This window comes from Desmodus rotundus, chromosome 12 (genome assembly GCF_022682495.2).
Source record: "Desmodus rotundus isolate HL8 chromosome 12, HLdesRot8A.1, whole genome shotgun sequence".
NCBI lineage: Eukaryota > Metazoa > Chordata > Mammalia > Chiroptera > Phyllostomidae > Desmodus > Desmodus rotundus.
This window is the reverse complement of record NC_071398.1, coordinates 32,089,822-32,112,774: the sequence shown is the minus strand read 5'-3', so window position 1 is coordinate 32,112,774 and position 22,953 is coordinate 32,089,822. Positions and strand designations below refer to the sequence as shown.

At 45.5% G+C, this 22,953-nt stretch overlaps 2 protein-coding genes and 1 pseudogene across 2 annotated transcripts; 1 reads left to right on the top strand and 2 right to left on the bottom strand.

Moving 5' to 3' along the window:
- Nucleotides 1–2,266: 2,266 nt before the first annotated feature.
- Nucleotides 2,267–11,403, bottom strand: LOC128779666 (acyl-coenzyme A diphosphatase NUDT19-like). Its single transcript, XM_053915223.1, has 3 exons — nucleotides 10,562–11,403; nucleotides 4,573–4,780; nucleotides 2,267–3,708 (listed from the first exon to the last, which is right to left on the bottom strand). The coding sequence occupies exons 1-3, from the start codon at nucleotides 11,270–11,272 to the stop codon at nucleotides 3,503–3,505; spliced, it is 1,125 nt and encodes a 374-aa protein (XP_053771198.1). The 5' UTR covers nucleotides 11,273–11,403; the 3' UTR covers nucleotides 2,267–3,502.
- LOC128779612 (cyclin-Y-like protein 1 pseudogene) lies at nucleotides 6,726–9,458 on the top strand (annotated as a pseudogene).
- A 2,901-nt stretch (nucleotides 11,404–14,304) lies between the features above and the next one.
- On the bottom strand, nucleotides 14,305–22,413 carry LOC128779665 (regulator of G-protein signaling 9-binding protein-like). Its single transcript, XM_053915222.1, has one exon. It carries the CDS (start codon nucleotides 22,016–22,018, stop codon nucleotides 21,311–21,313), a length of 708 nt encoding a protein of 235 aa, XP_053771197.1. The 5' UTR covers nucleotides 22,019–22,413; the 3' UTR covers nucleotides 14,305–21,310.
- Between the last annotated feature and the right edge of the window lie 540 nt (nucleotides 22,414–22,953).

Sequence of the window (22,953 nt, the reverse complement as noted above, 5' to 3'; positions counted from 1 at the left end):
TTAGACTAAGGCGATAGTGCAGAGGCAGATGAGAAATTCAAGTTAATTGTGGGTAAGAGAATCAACAGGACCTCCTAGTCACCTGGATATAGGAATGAAGAAGAGAGGCAGCAAGAGTGACTTGAGATTTTTAGCTTAACTAATTGGTAGATTTCTGATATAGGGAAGACTGCTGAGGGAGGAAAAACTATAGGTTAGGGAACAAGCTAAAGTTGTTTAACAGAGACCCAAAAATACAGAAAAGTAGTTTAACAGTTGTGAATATGCTAAAGTTTATTCTTGTATCATTATTTATTATTGTATTGTTATTAATCTATTTTGCCTACCCCTATAGTGGTTTATATAAAATAAAAGTATATATCCTTCCATATAACAAGCAAGAGGTGAGCAGTCCAACTCTGACAGGCATGTATGCCTTAACATCTGTAAAGGGCAATAATTTCATTTTGGAAGAATGTGACTTGGTCCTGGCTGGTGTGGCTCTGTAGACTGAGCACCGGCCTGCAAACAGAAACAGCTGGTTCGATTCCCAGTCAGGGCACATGCCTGGGTTGCGGGCCAGGTCCCCAGCTGAGGGTGCATGAGAGACAACCACACATCGATGTTTCTGTCCCTCTTTCTTCCTCCCTTCCTCTCTAAAAATAAATAAGTACTGAGGGACTCTAACATCTAAAAGTTTGTTTGAGAAGACAATTAAAGAGGCCAGAGGAGGAGTGGCTAAGGGGGAGCAAGGAGGAGTGGAAAACTGTCAAATTCGCAAAAAAACTGAAAAAAAATAGAGGTTTGAGAAGAAAGGAGAAACTATGAAATAACTACAAATGTGAGGGGCTCCCTACCCAGCACCCCCTGCCCCCACACACACAAATCAGCTCTGGGAAAAGAGTAAGTCCCCTTATATTTGAGTTCTTATTATATCTGCCACATTATAGGGTACTCATTTTATTTTTATTAAAAAAGAACTGTGAAGACAAGACCTGTTAGCCTGAAATATTGATGTCAGAATCCAGTTTTGGATTCTGATGGAGGTCATCCAAAAGAATCTGCAAAAAAGGTAGGCAATGAAAATATGTACTTAGTATTTACTCCTGAGCTTATATAACTGCAGTTTCAAGAGACTGTACAGTGTCATAGAAAACAAGTTTTCCTGGCTCTTTCCTGGACAAGATGGAATGGAATGCAGATACCAGCATGGGCAGGAAGATGACCATGCTTTCTGCTTCTGTATCAGAGGGTGAGGCAGCTAAAATATGGGTAAGGAAGACAACATAATAAATGCTACCAACACTAGCAAGCTGGGCTCTAAATCAATTTGCTTTTTCAGCTCATGGGGGCAGCCCTATTATTTTGGGCTGGGATGATAGCACCACAAATAGGAAGTCACATGACAGTCTCCCCAAAGGAATTCTTGGAAGGAGCCTAGGCTCATTCAGATTTTTTTTAAAAAGATCTTTATGAAGAAAAACCAGTCATATTACTTTATTATATCTCCTAAAATTTCCCATTGAGCCATCTAACTCCAGTAAAGGATGCAGGGATAGGAGTGTTGGGAAAGCCAGTGTCTTGCACATAGTCTTTCAACTTTCCCTTGGCTGCACAAGAATGGGCCTTGGGCCTCTAACACTTTCTTACCAAAAGATAGAGTCCTCAGAGCCTCTGGTGGACTAGACACCTTGTTTGGAAATCTTTCCCCGTTTCAGACTCAACGTGTGTCCTTGGCTCTTCGCTTAAGCAGGCACTTCATATGGCACCAGGCCAACCCCACTACTATGTCTGTCCCCTCTAGGGAAGAGATGGGGTCCTTCTACTGCACAAAAAGGCTACATGTGGGCCAGTTGTCTTGTGCTGGCTGCAGGGAGAGGACCTGCCGACCATGGGGTACCAAGGTGCACTACTGGAGCTGATCTTGCTCTGCCTCATCTCTATGTGAATAAAGCATTGTTCCATCCAGTGCTTGGCTGTGTTGTGGTTTCCTTGGCGACTATGACACCAAGATGCAGTGGGCAGAAGTGTTCAAATACCTGCTTTTGGTGACAAGCAACAAATGTTACTTGCTTGACAATGAATCCAGTTCTACTCTTGGCTGTGGCAGGAGCTACATGAATCTGTTTCTCAGTTTTCTCATCAGTAAAACTATAATGTTCACTGAGGTCTCTTCCAGCTACATTCCATTATTTGTAAGAATAAAAGAATATTGTGCCCAAGGTCAAAAGTCAGTAAGAACTTTGATAGATTCAGAGGCCAGATGGAATGCGAACAGTGTCCATGGTTCTCAAAAGTTACACACTGGAATCATTTATTGAAAAAAATACATTTTATTCTAGATCAGTTTCTCAGCCTTGGCCAGACTGTTCTTTGCTGCGGCAGCTGTCTTCTGTATTGTGGGACAGTTAACTGCATCCCTGTCCTCTTCCCACTAGACAGAGTAGCCTCTTGCTCTCAGCTGTGACAACCAAAAAGGTTTTCAGACATGGTCAAATACCTCCTGGAGGCCAAAGTGCTCTGGGCTGAGAACCCCTGATCTATTCCTCTAATCAGATTAAACAATAAACATAAAAGGAATTCACCAGTACTTCTATCTTATAAGTAGAAAAATTAAAGAATTTCATAAAATATGAAATCTGTTTTATTATGCATAATACAAAGATCTTAAGTACAATTGGTGTCTTAACCATTTCCCAGCTTTAATCAATAAACATTATTCTTCCTAAAAGGAGCCGAAAAAATTACCCATATTAAAAATACTGAAAAATAAACACCATTGAATGATGAGTAAGTACATCTCTCTAACCTCTTTGTTTCATTACCTAGTACTCCAAAGTAAAATAGTTATGGTCAAACATCTTTAAAAATATTGGTCCTGGCTGGTGTGGCTCAGTTGGTTGAGTGCTGGCCTATGAACCGAAACTAGTGTTTTGATTCCCAGTCAGGACACATGCCTGGGTTGTGGGCCATGTCCCCAGTTGGGGGCATGCAAGATGCAACCAATCAATGTATCTCTCCTACATCGATGGTTCTCTCCCTCTCTTTCTCCCTCCCTCCCTCCTCCTCTCTCTCTACAAATAAATAAATAAAAATTGACATTGTCACCCAAAGGCTGTGTAAATCTACTGTTTATCATGTAATCAGACACCCTTAAATTAACTCTAGCAGAAAGTCTGAGGAATTCATGGATGATCTCCTAAGCACTTCAGTGAAACTGTAAATACAATGGATAAAAGACAATGGCAGTAGAACAGCTTATTTAAACTTTTGATAATAAAACAATACAGAAGTGGGAACCCTTTGTGAGATTTTTTCTTATTTCAGTAAGAAGATCATTAATACTTTATACTTGTGTGACACTGTAAGGTTTACAGAATAAAATAAGCAAGAGAGCTCCATAATACACTGGAAATATGAAATTCTGTACTATACTTTTTATAGGCACAAAGTTCCTTAAATTCCAAGTAAGACTATTCATTAGGACACCTTCAAGTAGGCCAGCTTACAAATAAGCAATACATTACAAATGGCTCTTATTTACTAGATAGGTCTTAGGATAAATACGTTTATACTTCGACTGAACGGTCACGTGGATACTATAAAGATGGTGACTGTGTACCACTATTCGGTGCAATTTCTTCCCTTCCTTCATGATTTCTTCAGTCTTTTTTCCATTGCACAAAGAATCTTCTAAAAACTTTGAATCTTCTAAGTACAGCTCATCTCCTGAAAAATAACATTTTAATTCCACAGTGTTATTTTATAAAACATTCCAGTTATTAGTGATATATAAATCAGTAGGTTTTTAAATCTATTTCATGTGCTTAGAACTGAGATGGTTGTTAAATAACCCTAATTGTATGAGTTTACCTCAATTTCTTGTGTTTTTAATACCCACACTCCCTAGGTCCCATTCTCCACTCAAGAATTTTCTCTGGGCACATTAATATTTATGGCTGGTATTTTTTCATCAAACTATAACTTTATATAGTTCATGACTCTCTTTATCATAGTCAATATTAATATGGGCCTTGATATCCATATATTTTGGTGTTTTAATGGAGACTACTGTAGTAATTTTAAGATTAAATTAGAGAAATCATCATTTACACATCAGAATTGCTAAATTCTCCCACTGCAGGATGAGTAACGAATACTATCACTGGGTGAGAACTGAGACAGGCAGCCATAGTCAGACAGACACAAAGCCCCACAATGACCCACCACAAAACCTCCATCCTACCCATGCACAACAACTGACCACGAGCAAACACCCTGATTTAAGTAAGCTGACAACTTACAAGTTCTCATAACTCGAAATTAAAATATAAAAAAGTGAGATAATATGAAAGAACTTTGTCAATGTCTAGAAAACATACATAATTGTATAAGTGTGTAAAGTAACTTATTCAGAACTTCTGGCTATAATAAGTACTATGATATTTTATAGACTTTGACCTTATTTAATCAATACCATTATAGTATGTAAAACAGACTGTAAATCATGTCTCTGTGTTGGGCAATACCACCATACAGCCCAGTGAATTAAGTGTGAATACTAAAAAAAGCATTGATGCTTCACTGATTTACCTGGTAAAAGCAAGATCAGCCCATCAGCAGTTATTAACGTGATTGGCATCCATCTTTCCACCCCTTGTGATATGTGATCCAAACAAAATTTGTGCAAGTCAGACAGAGAGGCAAAGTTTTCAAGTCTTCTTATTTCATAGAACTGTGGGGGTGCCAACCAAATCTGTTTTGATAAGAAACTTCCAGTTGCCTCTGCCGGAGATGACCACTGTGGAAGACAAAGGTTTATTCCATAGACAGTGTAAGATCTGGGATCAGTGCCTGAGAGTGAAATGAAGATACAAAGTTAATTCACTAATGTGCTTTGCTAGATTCCCAAGACAACATGAAAAGGTGTGGTGAAGAAAGCTGGGTTGATCCCCTTAAGACAGGGTGTCAAACTCATTTTCACTGGGGGCCACATCAGCCTCATGGTTGCCTTCAAAGGGCTGAATATAATTTTAGGACTGCGTAAATTTAACTACTCCTTAACTGTTAAGGAGCTGAAATTACATTTGATCCTTTGAAGGCAACCATGAGGCTATGCGGCCCCCGGTGAAAATGAATTTGACACCCAGATGTGGACCCTGAGGACTAGTAAATACACCAGGAGAGTGCATCATGGGTTGATAGTCATTAAGCATAAAAGGCAGGAGATGCGTACAAGGCAAAGTAGTTCTGGTGATTCCTGAAGGAAAGCAGAGTCTGAAGTGTAAACTCATGGCAGCAGATTGAGATTTTAGTGCCCATTTGTTCCTCCCATAAATAAGGAACAATTTGGCTAGGCCCTGAGGTTGTGTAAGTAGACAAGCAAAGCTCTCTCAGGCCCTATGGGGCCTTCAGCAACCAAAATGTGTGATGTATACCATGTGTTATAACAGTGGTAAAAAGTCAGGAGTAGTAGCTAAGAAGGGTCGAGAGGCATAACTCAGTCTACAGTCCCAGGATTGTAATCACAGCAGGGCATCAACCAACCAGTGTTTGCCCATTTTACGTAAGTGGCCTCAGTGCTGTGACTTACTCTCCTTCCAGAGCCTTCCTTCCATACACATTTGGATAAAAAGAGCTGATTCAATGAATATGGAATAACCCTAAAAGGTTTTTCTTTAACTGGCTTACTAAATATCCATTTACACTGGGGAAAACTGATTCCCACACCTAAACCCAGGGACTTAAAATTGATTTCAGCCTTGGATAATGATAGGCCGAAGGTTTACAAGCTTGTACGTGCTTAAACATCCCCTAAGAAACCTATTAAATCTTCAGTCTATCGGGCCCAACAATCCATGTCTAACAAGCACCCCACATTATAGGGAACCGTTCCACATGACGTGGGGAATGTAGCCCAGCCCCCACTCGGAAAGGCCAGTGGGGACTGAGGTCCAGAACACAGGACCCACACCCACAGATAGGTTCTCCCATGGGGAATCAGGCCTGCATTGTACCTAGGCTGCTATGCGACTTGCTTTTGCTAAAACTCCCTCACCCTGGATTGAGGCAGCAAATGTTGACTGCATATCTCTAAAGTAACTTCCTAAAATCTGTGCTAAACTTCCCAAGGATGGGGTGTAACCAGTTCAACCAATTTTCCCCTTGATCTGTAACATCCTTCTCTTTGAAGTAATTAGCAACATTCTTTCCTTTGTTATCTGTAAAAGGTGACCATCTACAGCGAACCTGTGCATAGTAAATGAGGACCATCCTCAATGTAATGTACCCAGAAAAGCAATAAAAGCCTGTCCAGGCAGGGGTCACCCCTCTCGCCCTCTCTCTCACTTAGAGAGCAGCCATGCCATCCCTTTTTCTCCACAGGACTTCTGTAGTCCGTGTGAATTTGTCCATTGCAGCCACAAATCACGGACCCAGCAGGCCAGGGTCCGCATCACCACATTATTCTGAAGTTGGCTGCATTTTACAAACAAACCTAGGTCTTCAAAGAACCACCCAATATTTAAGTTATTTACAAAGCATTCTGCTTTCTCAGTTTTATGTGAGTTCAGTGATAATAATCAAGATGTAGGGTTAAACAATAGGCATCCACCCACTTAATTCAATTGTTCAGGTTAGTCCAGAGGATAGATTAAAAGAAGTTGTGCCCTGGCTGGTGTGGCTCAGTGGAATGAGTGCTGGCCTGTGAACCAAAAAGTCACTGGTTTAATTCCTAGTCAGGGAACATGCCTAGGTTGCAGGTCAGGTCCCCAGATGGGGCCACATTTATTGATATTCCTCTACCACTCTTTCTCCCTCCCTTCCCCTCTCTCTAAAAATAAATAAAATATTTTAAAAATAAAAGAAGTTACCATTTATTGGTTACTTGTTACCAGTAAAGCACTGCTCAAATACTATATGTAAAATATTTCCAGTCCTTAGGTCATCGCTGCATAGTATCATTTTACAGAGGAAGAAACTCTGGCACTACTCTGTCTAAAAGTCTGGGCTTCACACCTGGGGTGGGGCAGGGGGACTGGCTCTAAATTCCTCTCTGTTCCCACTAAGTTTTGGAACCTTGGCACTATTGACACTTTAAACCAGATAACTCTTTGTTGTAGGAGGTTGTCCTGTGCACTCAAGGACGTTTAACAGCATACTTGGGCTCTACTGGGTAGAAGCCAGCCGAAGTCCCTGAGCTGTGACAACCAAAAATGTCTCCAGATGTTGCAAAACGTACCTGGGTGTGGGGTGGGCAAATCTCCTTTTGAGAACCACTCGACTTAATGAGGTTAAGAATTATTTATTGGAGCCTTCTCTCCCAGCCATGAGTGCCATATTACCTTCCCCCAATACAATGTGAAAAATAGGTAAGTGGTCAAAATCTATAAAACCACCATTTTGAACACTGAAAAATGCAGAACTGTAGTGTGTGAAAAAAGAAAAACAAATGAGGCGAACTCAGTAAAGCTCTGAGACAGACCAGGACAAGTGGAACAGAGAAGTAAGACAGAAAGCTGAACAAATTGGCCAAACAATTTACATCCTGATGCAGAAGGTCATTTCCCTAGAGACAACATATAGGCCTCAGCTCCAGGACCAGAAAGGCAGCAAAACCAGGTAGGTGAGCCAGGACAGCTGCAATGACTAACAACCCCCTGCCCTGGCACTGACCAATCAGTGAAGACCACAACCCTGAGAAAGCACACCTAGAAAACTGACAAATATTCTGCTGAAAACATCCCAAAGACCTTCCCTAAGATTCCCACGGCAAGAGGGAAATAAACCCTCAAAACAATGGACCCAGTGGACCTCTCCCTCTGGGGAGGAGGGGAAGTACAGGGAGCACGCCAGTACCTTCTCCTTCCCCTCTTCCTCCCCCACAGGCACTCATCTCCTAAACTCAAGGGTTCCCATGAGACTTGCAACCAGGGGAGCAATGCACAAAGAGATATGCCACAGAGATATAGTTAGTAAGTCAATAATGGGGGCAAAACGGAGTCCTAAAAATATACAAATAATCTAAAAGAAGTCAGGAAAAGAAAAACAGTGCAAAGAATAGATGGGACAGAGAAAAAAACTAACAGTAAGACGGTAGACTTGACTAACTCTATTGATAACGACATTAAATATAAGTGATCTAAACACCCCAATTAAAAGGGATAAATTGTCATACTGGATAAAAAAACAAAACTATACACCGCCTACAAGAAACACATTTTAACTATAAAGGCACAGATAGGTTAAAAGTTACAGATGGAGGCAACTCCGGGGAGAAGGGGGCTACCACAAGGGGTGCGGCTGGGTCCAGAGCCCCACTTGGGCCCTGCAGGCATGCGAACAGCTGGCTAGGTCAAGCTTGTTTGTGCTGCGCTGCCCCGGTGGTGGCCACACCTTTGTTGGTGGAGTCCTGGGTCCGGGCAGGACTCGGGAGAGAGCAAAGGCCGCTACAGGGGCGAAGAGTGTAGGCACCTCAAGGGGAACACGTTGACCTGTTGCGTGAAGCCTAGTGCCAGCCCCAAGCTGAGCCAGCAGAGCCAGACTACGAGTCTGAGATCTCTGAGGAGGCCGCTGGGGGCATGGTGGCAGCAGCACCTTCACCCGCTGCCCTGGACCCCCCAGAGTTGGATTTCAGAACCAGCAAGGGCTACCACCTGCAGCACACAAGCGACCGGGAGATGCTGAACCAGTGAGGTTGGGAATCAAATCCTCCTGGCTATCTGAGGGCAAGCACAATTTTCCTGAACAAATCTCCAACGGATGTGTGAGAAAAGAGGAAAAACAACTATGTAAACCATGTATCTCCAGGGCACCTTACTAAAAAATATAGCTTATGCTCAACAATATTTCCAGACGACAGCACAGTCTGCCATGCTAATCTTAGAACCACAACACAAAGTGTGACCTTAGTGGTATATTACCACATAAAGCACAGAGATACAAATAGATCCTTGGATATTTTTAATGAGAGATCACATCCACTCACACAAGAAACAGTTCCATGACTCTGAACACAAATTTATTTAACAGATTTGCTCATACTCTTTTCAGTGCCACACAGCTAACAGCTGAATATGCGGTAGTAACTTTGCTTTACTTAGAAAGGCTTTTAATTTATGCTGAGATCGACATTTGTCCCACTAACTGGAAAAGAATTATTTTGGGAGCCGTTGTTCTTGCTTCCGAGGTTTGGGATGATCAGGCTGTGTGAAATGTGGACTGCCAGATCCTCAAGGACATTAGTTGAGGACATGAATAAGATGAAAAGGCATTTTTTGGAGCTACTTCAGTTTAATATTAATGGTCCTGCCAGTGTTTACGCCAAATACTACTTTTACCATCGCTCCTTAGCAGATGACAACAACCTGCCTTTCTGTTTTGTGCCTCTTAGCAAAGAAAGAGCACAGAGCCTAGCAGCCATTTCCGGACTGTGTGAAGACAAGGACCTGTGCAGCGCTGCCGTGAGAAAGTCTCTATAAAGAGGGTGGGAGTGGGGAGGCAGGGAGTAAGGGATGGGAAAAGGTATACTATGCAATTGTTAATCAAATGAAAGGCAGAGTGGCTATATTAGTATCAGACAGAGTAAGCTTCAGATTTCAGGTAAGGAGTATTACCAGGAATAAAGAATGCTATTTCATAAAAAAGGGTCAATCCATCAGGGTTTAACAGTCCTAGATGTCTATGCAGCACCTTGCAAGGCAACTCTGAAATACATGACGCAAAACCTGATAGAACTGAAAAAACACAAACCCACAATTACCCATTGAAGATTTAAACATTCCTCTCTCAGTACAGTATTTGATGGAACAAAATGGAAAACCTGAAAGAAATTATGGAGGAATCTAACCTGTCATTTTTATAAACACTCCCTCAAAACATGGCAGAATATTCTTTTTAGGTGCAAAGAGTACAATTCACCAAAATAGGCCATATATGCGGCCATAAAACAAGACAACAAATTTTTAAAATGTTTAAAGTAAACCCCTTTAAGAAAAAAAAGGATTTTATTTATTTTTGGAGAGGGGAGGGGAGGGAGGAAGAGGGAGAGAAACGTAGATGTGAGAAGCATCCATTGGTTGCCTCTCTCACGCGCCCCATCTGGGGACCTGCCCACAACCCAGGCATGTGCCCTGACCAGGAATCTAACAAGGGACCTTTTCGCTTTGCGGGAGGACGCCCAACCAACTGAGCCACACAGGTCGGGGCTAAATTCAAAAAAATTAAATCACATAAAGGATGTTCTCTAAGGACACAACTGTTGTGGAGATGAAATGACAATGTATTTGAAGTGCTCAGGAAGGACCCTGGAGCCTAATAGGCGGTCTGCTCAGTTCTTTGGCTCTCCGGAGCGGTTCCGCTAAGGAAGCCGCGTGGGGAGGCAGAGTCAAGGCCTTGGGACAGTGAAGCCGCGAAAAACACTTCACCAGGAAGTCCTGGCTTTGGCCTGCCCGGCTGGGGGCCGGACTGCCTGGGTCCCATACCCTCTTAGTCACTTACTGGCTGTACCACCCTTATTCGGAGGTTCTGGGTGGGTCTTAGCCTCCGGCCGGGGTCCCCACTGCGTGCCGTGAGAACGCCCTACCTGGCAGTCCACTACCTCGGCCAAATCTAGGTAGACCCGCGGCGGCTCATGCAGGCAGCACACGAAGAAGGACGTCTCGAAGCGGCGGCCGCCACGCTGCCTGAACGGCGTGAGCCAGGCGCTCCAATCGTGCAGCGCCCAGATGTCGGGGATGCAGTCGAGGTGCTCACACAGGTGAAGGAATTGGCACGGGTCGCGGAGAACACGGGCGCGCCAGGTAGCCAGGCCCTTCGGCGCCGGGAGCGCGCTGCCCGGCTTCCGCACCGCGGCCGGGGAGGCCCGCGGCTGCAGCAGCAGCACTCCCGCCTCCTCGAAGGTCTCGCGGATGGCGCAAATGCGGAAGGCTACGTCATCCGGCAGCGCAGCCCCGCCCTCAACGGCGGAGTCAGGCCCCGCCGCGGGCAGCTCCGGGAAGGTGGTGTGCGAGGGTGGCGCGCGGCCCAGGCCGAAACGTGGCGGCCCGTGGTGCGGCGCGAAGAGGCGCAGCCAGTCGGCCGAGTGATCTGCCGCGTCCAATACGCCACCCGGGAAGACGTGTGCCCCAGGCAAGAAGCCTTGCTGCTCCGAGCGCCGCAGCAGCAGCAGTCGGAAGCCCTCGGCTAGCGGGGGCAGCGACTCGGCGCTGGGGCTTGGGTGTGTCCAGTCCGCCGCCAGCACCAAGGTGGCCGCCCGCCGCCAGTTGCTCGAGCCCGACCGCAGGAAGCCGCTCATGGCTTTTGACCTCCGGGTTCTGGTGCGGCAGGGGCTCCAACGCACCGACCCTACGACCCCCAGTGCCTTCCTGGGCAGCACCTCGACTGCAGAACTGCCCGAGTCTGGCTGAACTCTGGGCGCTCTGCGAATGCAGACTGTGGAAGGGGCGTGGCCTTGGGCAAGCTCCGCCTCCAGTGCCCAGGTTCGCTTCCAGGCCACTGTCACCGGACAAGGGCTGTCACAGCCGCCTGAAGGGAGAGCCGTGCAATCCTCACTCAGGACACTGGACAAAGAGCGGGAATGCTTATGGCCGCACGTGACTTGCCCGGGTAAAAGTGCGAAGCAGCCCCAGGCCTGGTGGCACCTAACTGACCAAAACCTGAGAACTAGGCCTTTGTTGACAGTAGGCCTTTGTTAAGCATGTGTTTCCTTTTTGTGGGGAAGGGGGTGTCCAAGGGGCAGGTATCCAGCACACCAATAAGAAACTGATGGATTAATCAGATGCCAAATCGTACATTTTCCACTGCACAGCCTGAGTGTGAAAGGTCCTTGAATCCATGCTCCCCAAGGTAATCAGCCAATACCTTGACCTCTAGGCCGAGGGAGGACATGCCCTGGGAGGGTCTGCCAACTTCCATCCACCTTGAGTCTACAGAATCCACAGTCAGAGACCCCTCTCTGAACCATTCCCTGCGGCTCTCTGCTCTGGGAATCATTTCAGAATCATAGAGTCTGGGCGGCATCTTGGAACCCATACTTTTAACAATACCCTACACCCCAGGGGTCCTAGTACTGTGAGCCAGGGGAAGCTGTAACAGGTCACAGTGACTTGATCAAATTCAAATTTTCAAAGGTCACCCAGACACCAGTGTGGTGACTCAGTTAAATGAGTCTGAACTGGAGGTCCATGGAATGTGCTAGGCAAGAAATAATGAGCTCCAGAACTAGGAGTGTCTGTGCAGAAGGGGTTAGGTAGGGAGAAGGGAATGATTTATTAGAGTATTTAGGAGCTAGACTTGATGTAGTATTTGGTTGAACATGCAGAGCGAGGGAGAGGAAGTGTCTAGCTTAGGAGACTGAACTAACAGTCCTTCAACCCTAGGAGTGATAACGTTAATATTTACTAAGCACTTACTGTGTGTGAGGCAGTAGGAACTTTGTAAGGATTAGCTGTATAATCCACAAAACTGTAAGGTAGAAATAGTTGTTGCCATTTCACAAATGAGAAATCATTCACTTTAAGTATCTTAAGAAAGTACACACTCTTCACTGTAAAGTAACACCATGGTTTTGAAGGTATCAATGTTTATTTCTATATCAGTTGGTTTCCCCAAAGGCTGGTCACTCCTCAGTGAGATGGCCAAGTCCTGGAGTACATAGCAAAGGGATGTACTTGTTACAGAACAGACCCGGGGGGGGGGGAGGTGGAGAGGTGCAAACGATAAACTATTACAGAATGGACCCCCTCCTTGTGCTCTGGGCCCCCCACCCCCATACTAGGTTCACCTTGCCAGCTGCCAGGGAAAGGCATCTCTCAACACCAGGGATTGGCGAAAAGGAAAGGAATTATTTATTCAAAGAGTTACACAGACTTAAGAGTAATGACTTAGTATCTTCATTAAAATACTAAAGTCATTTAGAATACCCACAAATGCACACAGTCCTTCCTTCTCCCTCTGCCCAGTCTGGGGCACTGTATCTCAGGAAAAGAAGTAGAAGTCCATGGCTCAGGTAGCTCCTGGTTCCCGGCGCCATCAGCTGTGTTGCAGCCACGATCTCCAGTTAATCCAAAACCATGTGGCACCTTCTCATGGCACACTAGCAAGAGTCCTTTCACCCCTTTTCTTCCCAGCAAGGTCTCTCCTGCTTCCTAAGCCACATGGCAAAAGGGAGCACCCCAAAGCTGCAAGGTCCCAACTTTCGCCAAAGCCCCATGGCCCCCCAAAACTCTGCAAGGCTGCCAAGCCTAGGTTTAAATCCCAGCACCAATCTTCCTCCGCAGCCCCATTTCCGACTCCCCCCACAATCAGTTACATCTGCCAGCATCCCCGTATTCTTCCAGCTTTACTGGGCTGCCATAGAAAATCCAGGCAGGCGTGGCCCCGTGGCGTGGAGCCAATCATCTGCAAGCTCTCAAGCAGGAGCTGTAACCAGAGGGAGTTGTCTCCCAGTTACATCATGGGTTGAAGTCACTCCTATCTCCCTGGCTCAGAGCAAAGCCACAGCTATTTAACATATCCATGAAACCAGTCAAAAGTTAGAGATATGTTAAATGACCATGCCTGAGGTTAGTTGCAAACTGTTGCTATGCAAAACAGTCTCAGTGGTCCTGCTCCATGTGTCCCATCCCCCAGTTCAGACTTGTAGGGGTGAGGACATCATATATATATATTTTAATATTTCCTAGACAACCTGAATTCTGGACCCCATTACAAATCACTATTTGGGGCCCCCCTTGGCTGCACCCTGTTACATACTTTGGTTAGATCTTCACCAGCACAGAACAGTCTCCAGAACTGCACACTACCATGGCGGTCTGAGGCTCTGTGATGATGCAGTACCACTTTATGTATGTATCCAGAGATCATATCCTGTAACTGTCATGGGTGGGCACAGGTAACCAGGTTCTTGGTGATCACGGACAAAGAATTGAACCGGACACACAGAGTTTATAGCAGAAAGAGAGAAAGCAGATTTATTAAGCAATAGTACACTCCACAGAACATGGGAGTAGGCCAACTCTGAGCAGAGATTGACCTCAGGAGCTGGAGGGATTCTATTCTTAAATAGCAGATATTTCCTGGCTGGTTTTGGTGGGGTTTTATTGCGCATGTACAAGTAGTCGTATTACTTTAAAGCTATGTGCATGTGGTCTCCCATGATTTTCCTTGATCAAGCCACTGGGGAAGGGGTTACGCAATGTTAATTCATTATAATGAAACAGAGGTCATGTAGGATCTTCTGCGAAGGTGCATTCTCGAGTCACCATGATTCAGCAGTTTTCCAGAAAGTGGGAACAACTGGTCTTAAAACAGGATCTCTGTCCTGTATCTGTGTCCTTTATCTTAGCCCTGGGGCACCTCGGGAATTTCCTCCTTACTATCTCCTGCTTCATAACCTCAGTTATCTGAACTGTAGCCATCCCCTACTAGTTCTAGCAGTTACCGTGTGCCCTGTGGTCACAAGACAATGAGTGACTTTGTTAACAATTGCTTACTTCATATCTAAGGAAAGTTGACTTCATTTGTATGTTCTACCATCCTCCCCAGCTATCTTTACAATGAGAAGTTTCTTTATTTAATTCATTAGAACATGCATAACCCTGAAAGAAAAAAACGTTACAAACATGTCATCATATTGCTTCTTACCTACAGCTTCAAGTGAGCTTTTATTTCAATCTCTCATTCAACCAGCCCAAATTCATTTCTGTTATCCATTATTTATCAGAGTTTTTTTCAGTTGAAAAGAAAGGAAGAAAATGTGATCTGCAGGGCTAGCCATGGAGAAATGACTTTGGCTTGGAGATTCAACAATAACAGGAGAGATTGTCCCATCTGCCTAGAAACCAAGGCATATCACTGCCGTGAAACATCACTCGCCTTGAATGGCCAGTAACATCTTGTGCACCAAGAATCACCATGTAAAACATTCTCAGAGTTTTTAAAAGGTTCACAACATTGTTTTCTCAAAAATATATGGATTCCATTCATTTGATGTTTTGGAAAAGGCAAAAGTATAGGGACCGAAATCTGAGCAGTGGTTGCCAGAGCCTAGGGTGGGAGGAAAGGGTTGTCTACAAAGGGACATGGGGACCTTTGGGGGCTGATAGAAACATTCTATAACTTGCCTGAGGTGGTGGTTACATAATTGAATACATTTGTCAAAATTCAGAACTGCTGTATTTAAATTATACCTAAGTTTGACCTTATAAATATATGGATTCCATCTTCTACATCAACCTGGATTTCCCTCTGTAGTCTTGACCTTTTTGCTACCTACCTTATCTCATTTGACAAGTTCTTCCAGTTTTAATCTTTAAACTGACTTTTGGCAGATTTTTCTTTTGGCAACCATCCTATTTTTCGGTCTTCCAAAGTGTATGGTAGACAGTAACAGCAGTGGCAGCCAGCATTTATTGAGCCCTGTGCCTGGAAAAAGTCATCTCCACACTCCCATGAAGTTTACCCTATTATTGCTCCCACTGCATAGATGGGCAACCGAGGTCACAGAGATTAAGGAACTTCAAGGAGGTCGGATCAGAACTCAGGTGTACTTTGCTCCATAGGCAGTGCTCTTAGCCTGTATGTCTTGATACCATATTTCACAGTGTGCTTCTGATTCTCTGGGGTACAACTCCAGAAGTATTTTGCTTTGCTTTGGAGCGGGGTGGGAGGGATGTTCTGAAATTCTTTCTCATTATAACTGAGATCCTAACTATAAAAAATATATTATAATAACATTTTCTAGGTGATAAGAGCATTCATATTTTTTTGTAAAAACCATATAACAACACTAAATAAAAATGTTGAATAAATGCCATTCATAATCCCACCACCTTAACAAAAATTTTCATTTCTGTATATTTCCTTGAAGATTTCCTCTATTTACAGACCTCACACATACAAGCAGGGACACTCAACTTTGCCTTCTGGCAACAGCATATTAAAAGGACTTTTCAAAATCAGTTTGCCAACAGGAGCTCTCATTTGGCGTATTTATGTTTGTCATATAAGCCTTAAGTTTATACAACTCTAAACTTATACACCAAAGAACAAGGATACCCAATATCTGCTAGCATTACAATGAAAACACTCAGAATCCTCTGTGGAATGAGACAAAATAAGTAAATGAAAGAGAGGAATGCTTTTCCAGAAATCCATTTAGTCCTCACGGAGACAAGGCCGCAGCATGTAGTCAGTTCCCTCTCTTTTGGTCTGTCCCCAAGAGCCAAAGAAACAATATTTGAATATGACTTTGATTGTGTTGACCAGAGCTAAAAAAAGTATAATCATATTGTAGAACAGCACTCAGAGATTTATAATCCTGGAGTATTTCTGAACTCCTCTTTGTGTAATGAAATCTGTGAAGGGTAAATATGTTGATCAGGATATTCTCTTCAATTCAAATGTTCATGAAAAAGATAATGAATATTTTTTAAGCCCTGGCTGGTATGGCTCAGTGGATTGAGTGCCAGCCTGAAAACCACAGATTCGCTGGTGCTATTTCCAGTTCAGGGCACATGCCTGGGTTGTAGCCCAGGTTCCCAGTGCAGGGCATGCGAGAGGCAACCACACATTGATGTTTCTCTCCCTCTCTTTCTCCCTCCCTCCCCCTCTAAAAATAAATAAATAAGATCTTTTTAAAAGACAGAATTTTTTTAAAAAATCACAATAGTTGATAGCTGAACCATTTGAGGGTGCCTTTTTCGACAAAGTTGTAAAGGCTATGTGTTATCTTTAATTTTTTACTTATTAATAAACATTTTAGTTAGAAGCATCATTCAAACAGTAGACATGAAGCTCTTCATTCCACTTTGGATCTGATGACAGCCATGCTGCACTCACATTCCCAGACAGCAGACAGCAAATGTATTCACCAGTGCCGAGGACACCAGAACAGGATTCTCCCAGCCTCCATGACAAAGGACAGGTGTTCACACCTGTAATTTCCCAGAATCAGTTCAGGTGGTCCACCTCCTGGGTACAACAAGCTGTTAAATAAATACTAGGCTTTCTTGGACTTAGACTTAGGGTCTGAATTTAAATTCCTAATCTAATGTAAGTACTTAATCTAAATATGTAGCATTAACACAAATTTGATTTTAAGTCCATCCACTAATTCTGACGTGGACTAAAATCACAGTAAGCTTAGCTCATTCAGATTTTTTAAATTCACTTGGAGTTTTACCAACAGACCATTTTTAGACAATAACCAACAAACTGTAAGATTCCATTTCAGTATTCACCAAAACAAACAACATCCAAAAAAAGCAAACAAAATAACCCTTTCTTGTTTAACTGCATTCTATTAAATATTTTAAGCTCTGGAAGGGAACTTTGAGTTAGTGAGGAACCCCCGTTTCACACATGAGGCGAGTGAGGCACAGGGAGGTCAGTGACTTGTCTGAGGTACTTGGAAAGGGAGGCAGAGCCCCTGCCCATTGCAGCTGGTCAGGCCTGGGAGGAGGCCTGCCCTGAAAGAACACAGAGGCCAGTCCTGCAGCACTTTGTGTCTCTGATGTAAAGACTTACACTCTGAGGCTCACACCCTTACAAGCACGCAGTACAGAACAGAGAACTACATTCTGGAAAGCAACTAAGTAGCTAAAAACATACCTATGTGCACATTGAAAAGGAAAACGCAGCATCATCAGGGTCCGCATGCAAACCAGAACTCTCTTCAAGCAGAACTACTTTTTAGTCACTCGACATCACACATCCCATGTGTAGCTTACTGTAAACCTTAGGTAAATCATGAAGTTTATGCTCTACTTTTATTTACCAAAAATATTTTCCCTTATGGCATTTAAAAGCATAAGCTCTTAGAGTACATAAAAAAATTGCCAGTAGGCACTTTTTCTCGTACAAACATATTTTTAACTGATAGCAATGGTTCAAAGTTCCCATGATGAGAGTCTTGGCATTCCAAGCACTTGTCCTCTTGGTGACACATAGAGCAGCGCTGCTGTCCCCAGGAGAGAAGCCAGGGCTGTCTCTCTACATGTACATAACTTCACCAGACACTTACTTCACAATAGCACTTGACTTTGGAAGTGAAGGTCTACCCTCTAACTTACACCTTTGGTTTGGGGAAATGGATATTCTCTGCCATCGACTTCAACATGGACCTCTTCATATATATCCCATATTAACATGTTGAATTTGTTTCTTTTTTTCTATCACTTCTATTATGGTATAAGATCATACCAAATGTTTTTTTTTTTAGAAAATTACTAACTGATATCAAACACCTAAATTAAGTCAGGCTTCTACCAGAAAGCAATTTCTTGAATTATGTATAGAAATGAGAGCAGAAAGCTAGAGAGAGCACGCTATCACTCATGCAGAAAGTGATTTTGCTTGCATCATAGAGCGAAAGTTCTATTAGACAATGTTAAAACTACAAATAATGCCAAACATTGCTAATGTTTATAATTTTCAGGCATGCTCTTCCTCCTTTGAGCATTCCCACACCTTTCTTCCCTCTCAGGCATGCACCTCCTAAACTCTAAGGAACCCCACGAGACTTGAACCCAGGGGAGCAATGGGCAGCAGCAGCTTGTTCTCAGCTAACCCTATGAACCTGTTGGCACAGCTCATTTTTCCTGACTTCCCAGTGAGCTCAGGCAGCCCAGCCCAGGCTCTCCTGTTGCTTCCTCTGTCCTAAGCCCTTCCTTGTTTCACTGTCCCCATATTTAATAAACATACTTTCAAAAAAAATTTTAAACTTCAAACTCAGAGTTGTTTAGGCTAACAGGTGACAGGTTAAAGGGACATTGAGAATCCTCCCTGTTTATGCTCAAGCCCGTGACATTTATTGTAAGAATGAAATATAGGCGTGCTCTCTCCCAGGGAGAAGTGGTCCTTCTCCCCCGGAGATTAGTACTTTTACTATTTAACTGTTCCTTTCGGGAGAACTGGCCCTTCTCCCAGAGGGACCTGTTGGTTAGTCAAGTCACACAAGGTCCTTGGCGCATAGCCACTTTTGCCTAAATCATATTTAACCATAGCCCCCAAAGTGAGATTTTGAAATCTCACCCGAGAGAAGGATGCTTCACTTGGCACTTTCCCAGTCAGAACCTGAATGTTTTCTCCGGGATTCCCTGGCATCTACACCCAGGTGATGGTGACTTCCCATCTGGCGATGTATGATCTTGATTCTTGATTTTGCTTTGCTCTTGCTTGATAAAGTGCTTAGTTATTCACCTTTGACTTGGGGGTTTTATTGTCTGCGAATCCAAAACTCCAAATTAAGTGGCCACAATCTCGTACGTGCCCCTTAACGGTACAACACGTCTACAGGATAAATGTGATTATCGTAATTCAGCCTCTTTTTGCAGCATCTTACCACTAATGTCATCGAGCAGAGGACTCTGGGAATCAGGTGCACACCTGACTACACATATAAGTAAATGCCCAAGGGTCTGCCAGGTAGGTGGAAGGAGGGACAGCAAAGAAAACTGTCCTGACTGCTCCCTGTGGATTACATGTACAACTTCTGGTGGGCTGGCTGTTTCTTTAGCAGGTTCTGCTGAAATTTTTGTTTTTCTTTTTTAAAATTTATTTGATTTGAGAGAGAGTGGGGGGGGGACAGACAGAGGTAGAATTTGTTGTTCCACTTATTTATGCATTCATTGGTTGACTCCTCTATGTGCCCTGACCAGAGATGAAACCCACAATCTTGGTGCATCTGGATGTTCTAAATAACTGAGCTAACCAGCTGGGGCCTGAATAATTATTTTTTTCATGAACAAAACACTATGATAAGAACAGAGGCCCTGGCCGGGTTGCTTAGTTGCTTAGATCATCATCCCAAAACACCAAGGTTGTGGGTCCCATCCCCAGTTAGGGCACATACCAATGAATGCCTAAATAAGTGAAACAACAAATTGATGTTTCTCTCTCTCTCGCTTCCCCTCTCTAAAATCAATAAACAAAATTAAAAAAGAAAATTAAAGCAAGGACCACTTCTGTCATTTACACTTATGGTTTTGGTAGTTTTTGCTATGACTTTCTGCCTTCAAGATCAATTTTAAAAATAGATGCAGACATATATTTAGTAACTAAAGTATTTAAGACTGCTATGTTTGACTCATTGGCACATATATTCGTGGCCAAATGTCCTTTAGGGAAAAAAAAACCGACTTTGATAGTACAGAATGTGGTTATGTGATTTTTCTTTAAAAATGACTGTTATTTTTAAAACGTTTCTTAAATTCCAAGTTAAAGGTGTTAACAGTCTAACCCATACTTGGCTAATTGGCTCAAAACCTCTGTGTACCAGTGATGCCACTATACCCCATCAGGAGGCAGTGTTGGGGTTAGAGAGTTGTGCGGCTCCTTCCAAAGCTAGCTCTCCTACTGGCTGGCAAGCAAATTCCAAGGGATAGATAAGATTAAGGGCTCTGAAGAGGATTCCCTAGCCCTCCCCCAAAGAAGGATCAAAAACTCTGGTCTAGTTCTGGAACAAAAATAAGCCAAAGCGAAGGAGAAAGTCCCTGCCTATATAGCATGCAGCTCTTCCCAAAGCTTGCACCTCTCCCAGGCTGGCGGAGAGACCTTTCAAATTGGCAGTGTGTGCAGTGGCTCCAATCCCCTGAAGGCAGGTTCTACGGCCCCTCTCTGGTTTCCTAAGCAGAACCAGACCCTGCGCGGGAAGGCACGACCCCAAACCTCTTCTCATTTTGGTGACTAATGGGTAAGCTCTGTCAAGAAGCACAATCGTGAGCCATCGAGAAAGCACTTTGCGTGAACTTCTATTTGCACTCTCCTAAATTTAGGCCCCAAATGATTAAAGTAAAACAAACAAACAAAAACCCTGCTTATATCTTGTTGCAATCTGCCTCTCATTCAGAAGACCCCACCCCCCGCCCCGGCAAAACAGTTCCACACTTCATTTCATCAACCCCTTTTTCAAACTTGCAGAGCCCCATGCAGAGTAGGAGTCGCCAGCAGGGATCGTGGCACCAAGCCTGGACTCAGTATAAACACGCCCCAGCAGCACAGGCGGTAACCCATTAACTCAGAGGAATCTAGGGTCACTGGACGGTTTTCTATTAATAGGGGATAAAGCGATAAAGCTTCTGCAGACGTTAGCGGTAATGCCCTGCCGGCCCGCACAAAATTAACTCCTCCCCGCCCAGAGGGAACTACGTTTTGATGGCAAATGTGTGCTTGAAATACGCGTGTACACCTACATACATGGAGTTTTAGAACCGCTCCTCTTAACCATGCCAGTTTCCACTCCCATCCTGAGTCCTGGAGGTAGAGGTAATTCTGGGAGAGGGGTGTCTCTGGGGAAGGAGCAATGGTGGAGGCGGGGGCCGTTGGGTGTCGGTCAGCTCAGCTTTGCCACGCACACCGCCAGGGCTACAGCCACCAGCAGCACGGCGCTGAAAACCGTGGCAGCCAGAGCCTTGCTCGGGTCGCAGGGCCCTGTGCGCTCTTCTACGGACACAAAGCCGGACGTGGAGACTCCAGCACTGGACAGAAGCTCGGCACCCGTCGCCTGCCGGGCTTGCACTGTCCAGCGGGGCACATTGACCTTCATCTCCATGTCGTGGATCATCTTGCCCACCTGAAGGATCTCCCACTCCAGCTCGCAAGGATCTTCCACGACGAAGTCCCGCTCCGCCTCATGCGGCAGGCTGCGGAAGCTCAGGGCGCGCGCCGCTACGCCAGCCGCGCCGCCGGCCACACCAGTGCGAACGAGCGGCCGCCGCGAGGCGTGCAATGGGAACGCGGTGCCCAGCGCCAGCGCTCGCCGCATGTCGGCTTCCAGCAGTTCCAGGCAGCCAGAGAAGGCTACCCAGAGGCGCTGGAACTCCGCGCGCTCCTCCGCGCCCAGGCGTTTGTCTCGCAGCGCGGTCGTCAGCGGGGCGCCGGTAGCTACCGCCAGCTCCTGCGCCTTCTGGCGCGTCCTCTGCAGCTCCTCACGCAAGTTCTGCGAGTCCGCCGAGCCGCCGACGGTGAGCACCAGGTGGTGGTAGCATGCGGTCGCCTTGCTGAGCGCGTCCAGCAGCGCCTTGCACTCCTCCCTCGCCATGTCGGTGCGCTCAGGCACAACCTAGCTGCCTGCGCCCCTCTCGGCCTCACACCCTCAGCGTGGCAGAATGCGGCCTGTCCCGACCGCGGCCCTGGGTTGGGCCACTGGCACTCTCCTCATGGCAACAAGATTAGTTCCGCGCTACAGTGCTGTCGTCGGAGCCCACTCGGGACCTGCGACGTGAGCCTTCGAGGACCGGGCACGAAGAGGGAACCCCGTTAGCTGCCTCCCGTCCTGTCGTCCATCCTCCCAGTCACACGCTAAGTCTCAGCACAGCCCTGGCCTTTACGGTGGCCCGGTGCGAAGCCGGGGTTGCGGTCCCCATCCTTCTCTGGTGCGGTTGCCAGAGCTTAGCCCGCGAGCTGCACGCTCCGCCTTAGCCGCTGCCAAGGGCGGTCGGGTTGTGTTTCTAAAGGATCCACCCACTCCCGCGCGTCCTCGTGGGGCGCTCGCATCGCGTGGACAAGGGATAGGCGGGGCCCCGCGCAGGGAGGTCACGTGTAGGTCCCCCATCTCCCCCTCCTCCGCAGCCCATTGCAGTTCTGGAATATTAGCTAACAGTCGATTTTACGGATGGGGAAACTGATGTCCAGGTAAAGAAAAGGCGGGGGGCCTTGGTCACTCGACGTCCATGCAAGTGAGGGGACTAGAACCTAGGGACAATGACTCCCAGCCTCTGCCAGCGACGGGAGTGGTGTGCTTCGTAGGCCTGGGCACCTCCATGCTCCAAAGCTAGCAGTAAAGGGCGAGCCATGGGGCAGTATGGCTCCAGGGTCTCCCCATCTCGGTCCAGTCTGCTTTCCAAGACCAGGCTTGGACCCCTTCCCTAGTGTCGGAGCTGCTCTCGGCCCCGCCCTCTCCCGTCCCGGGCACGCGCAGTCGGCAGCTCTAGGCTACTGCAACCTGAGTAGGAAGCACTGTCCGCCGCCTCGGCC

Bases quoted from the DNA above. Each gene is read 5' to 3' on its own strand.
- LOC128779666 (XM_053915223.1), bottom strand. From the start codon at position 11,272: ATGAGCGGCTTCCTGCGGTCGGGCTCGAGCAACTGGCGGCGGGCGGCC. The intron at 4,781-10,561 runs GTAGGGCGTTCT...TGTCTTCCACAG, and splicing joins CCGAGGTAGTGGACTGCCAG to TGGTCATCTCCGGCAGAGGC. The intron at 3,709-4,572 runs GTAAATCAGTGA...GTTATTTTTCAG, and splicing joins GCTGATCTTGCTTTTACCAG to GAGATGAGCTGTACTTAGAA.
- LOC128779665 (XM_053915222.1), bottom strand. From the start codon at position 22,018: ATGGCGAGGGAGGAGTGCAAGGCGCTGCTGGACGCGCTCAGCAAGGCG.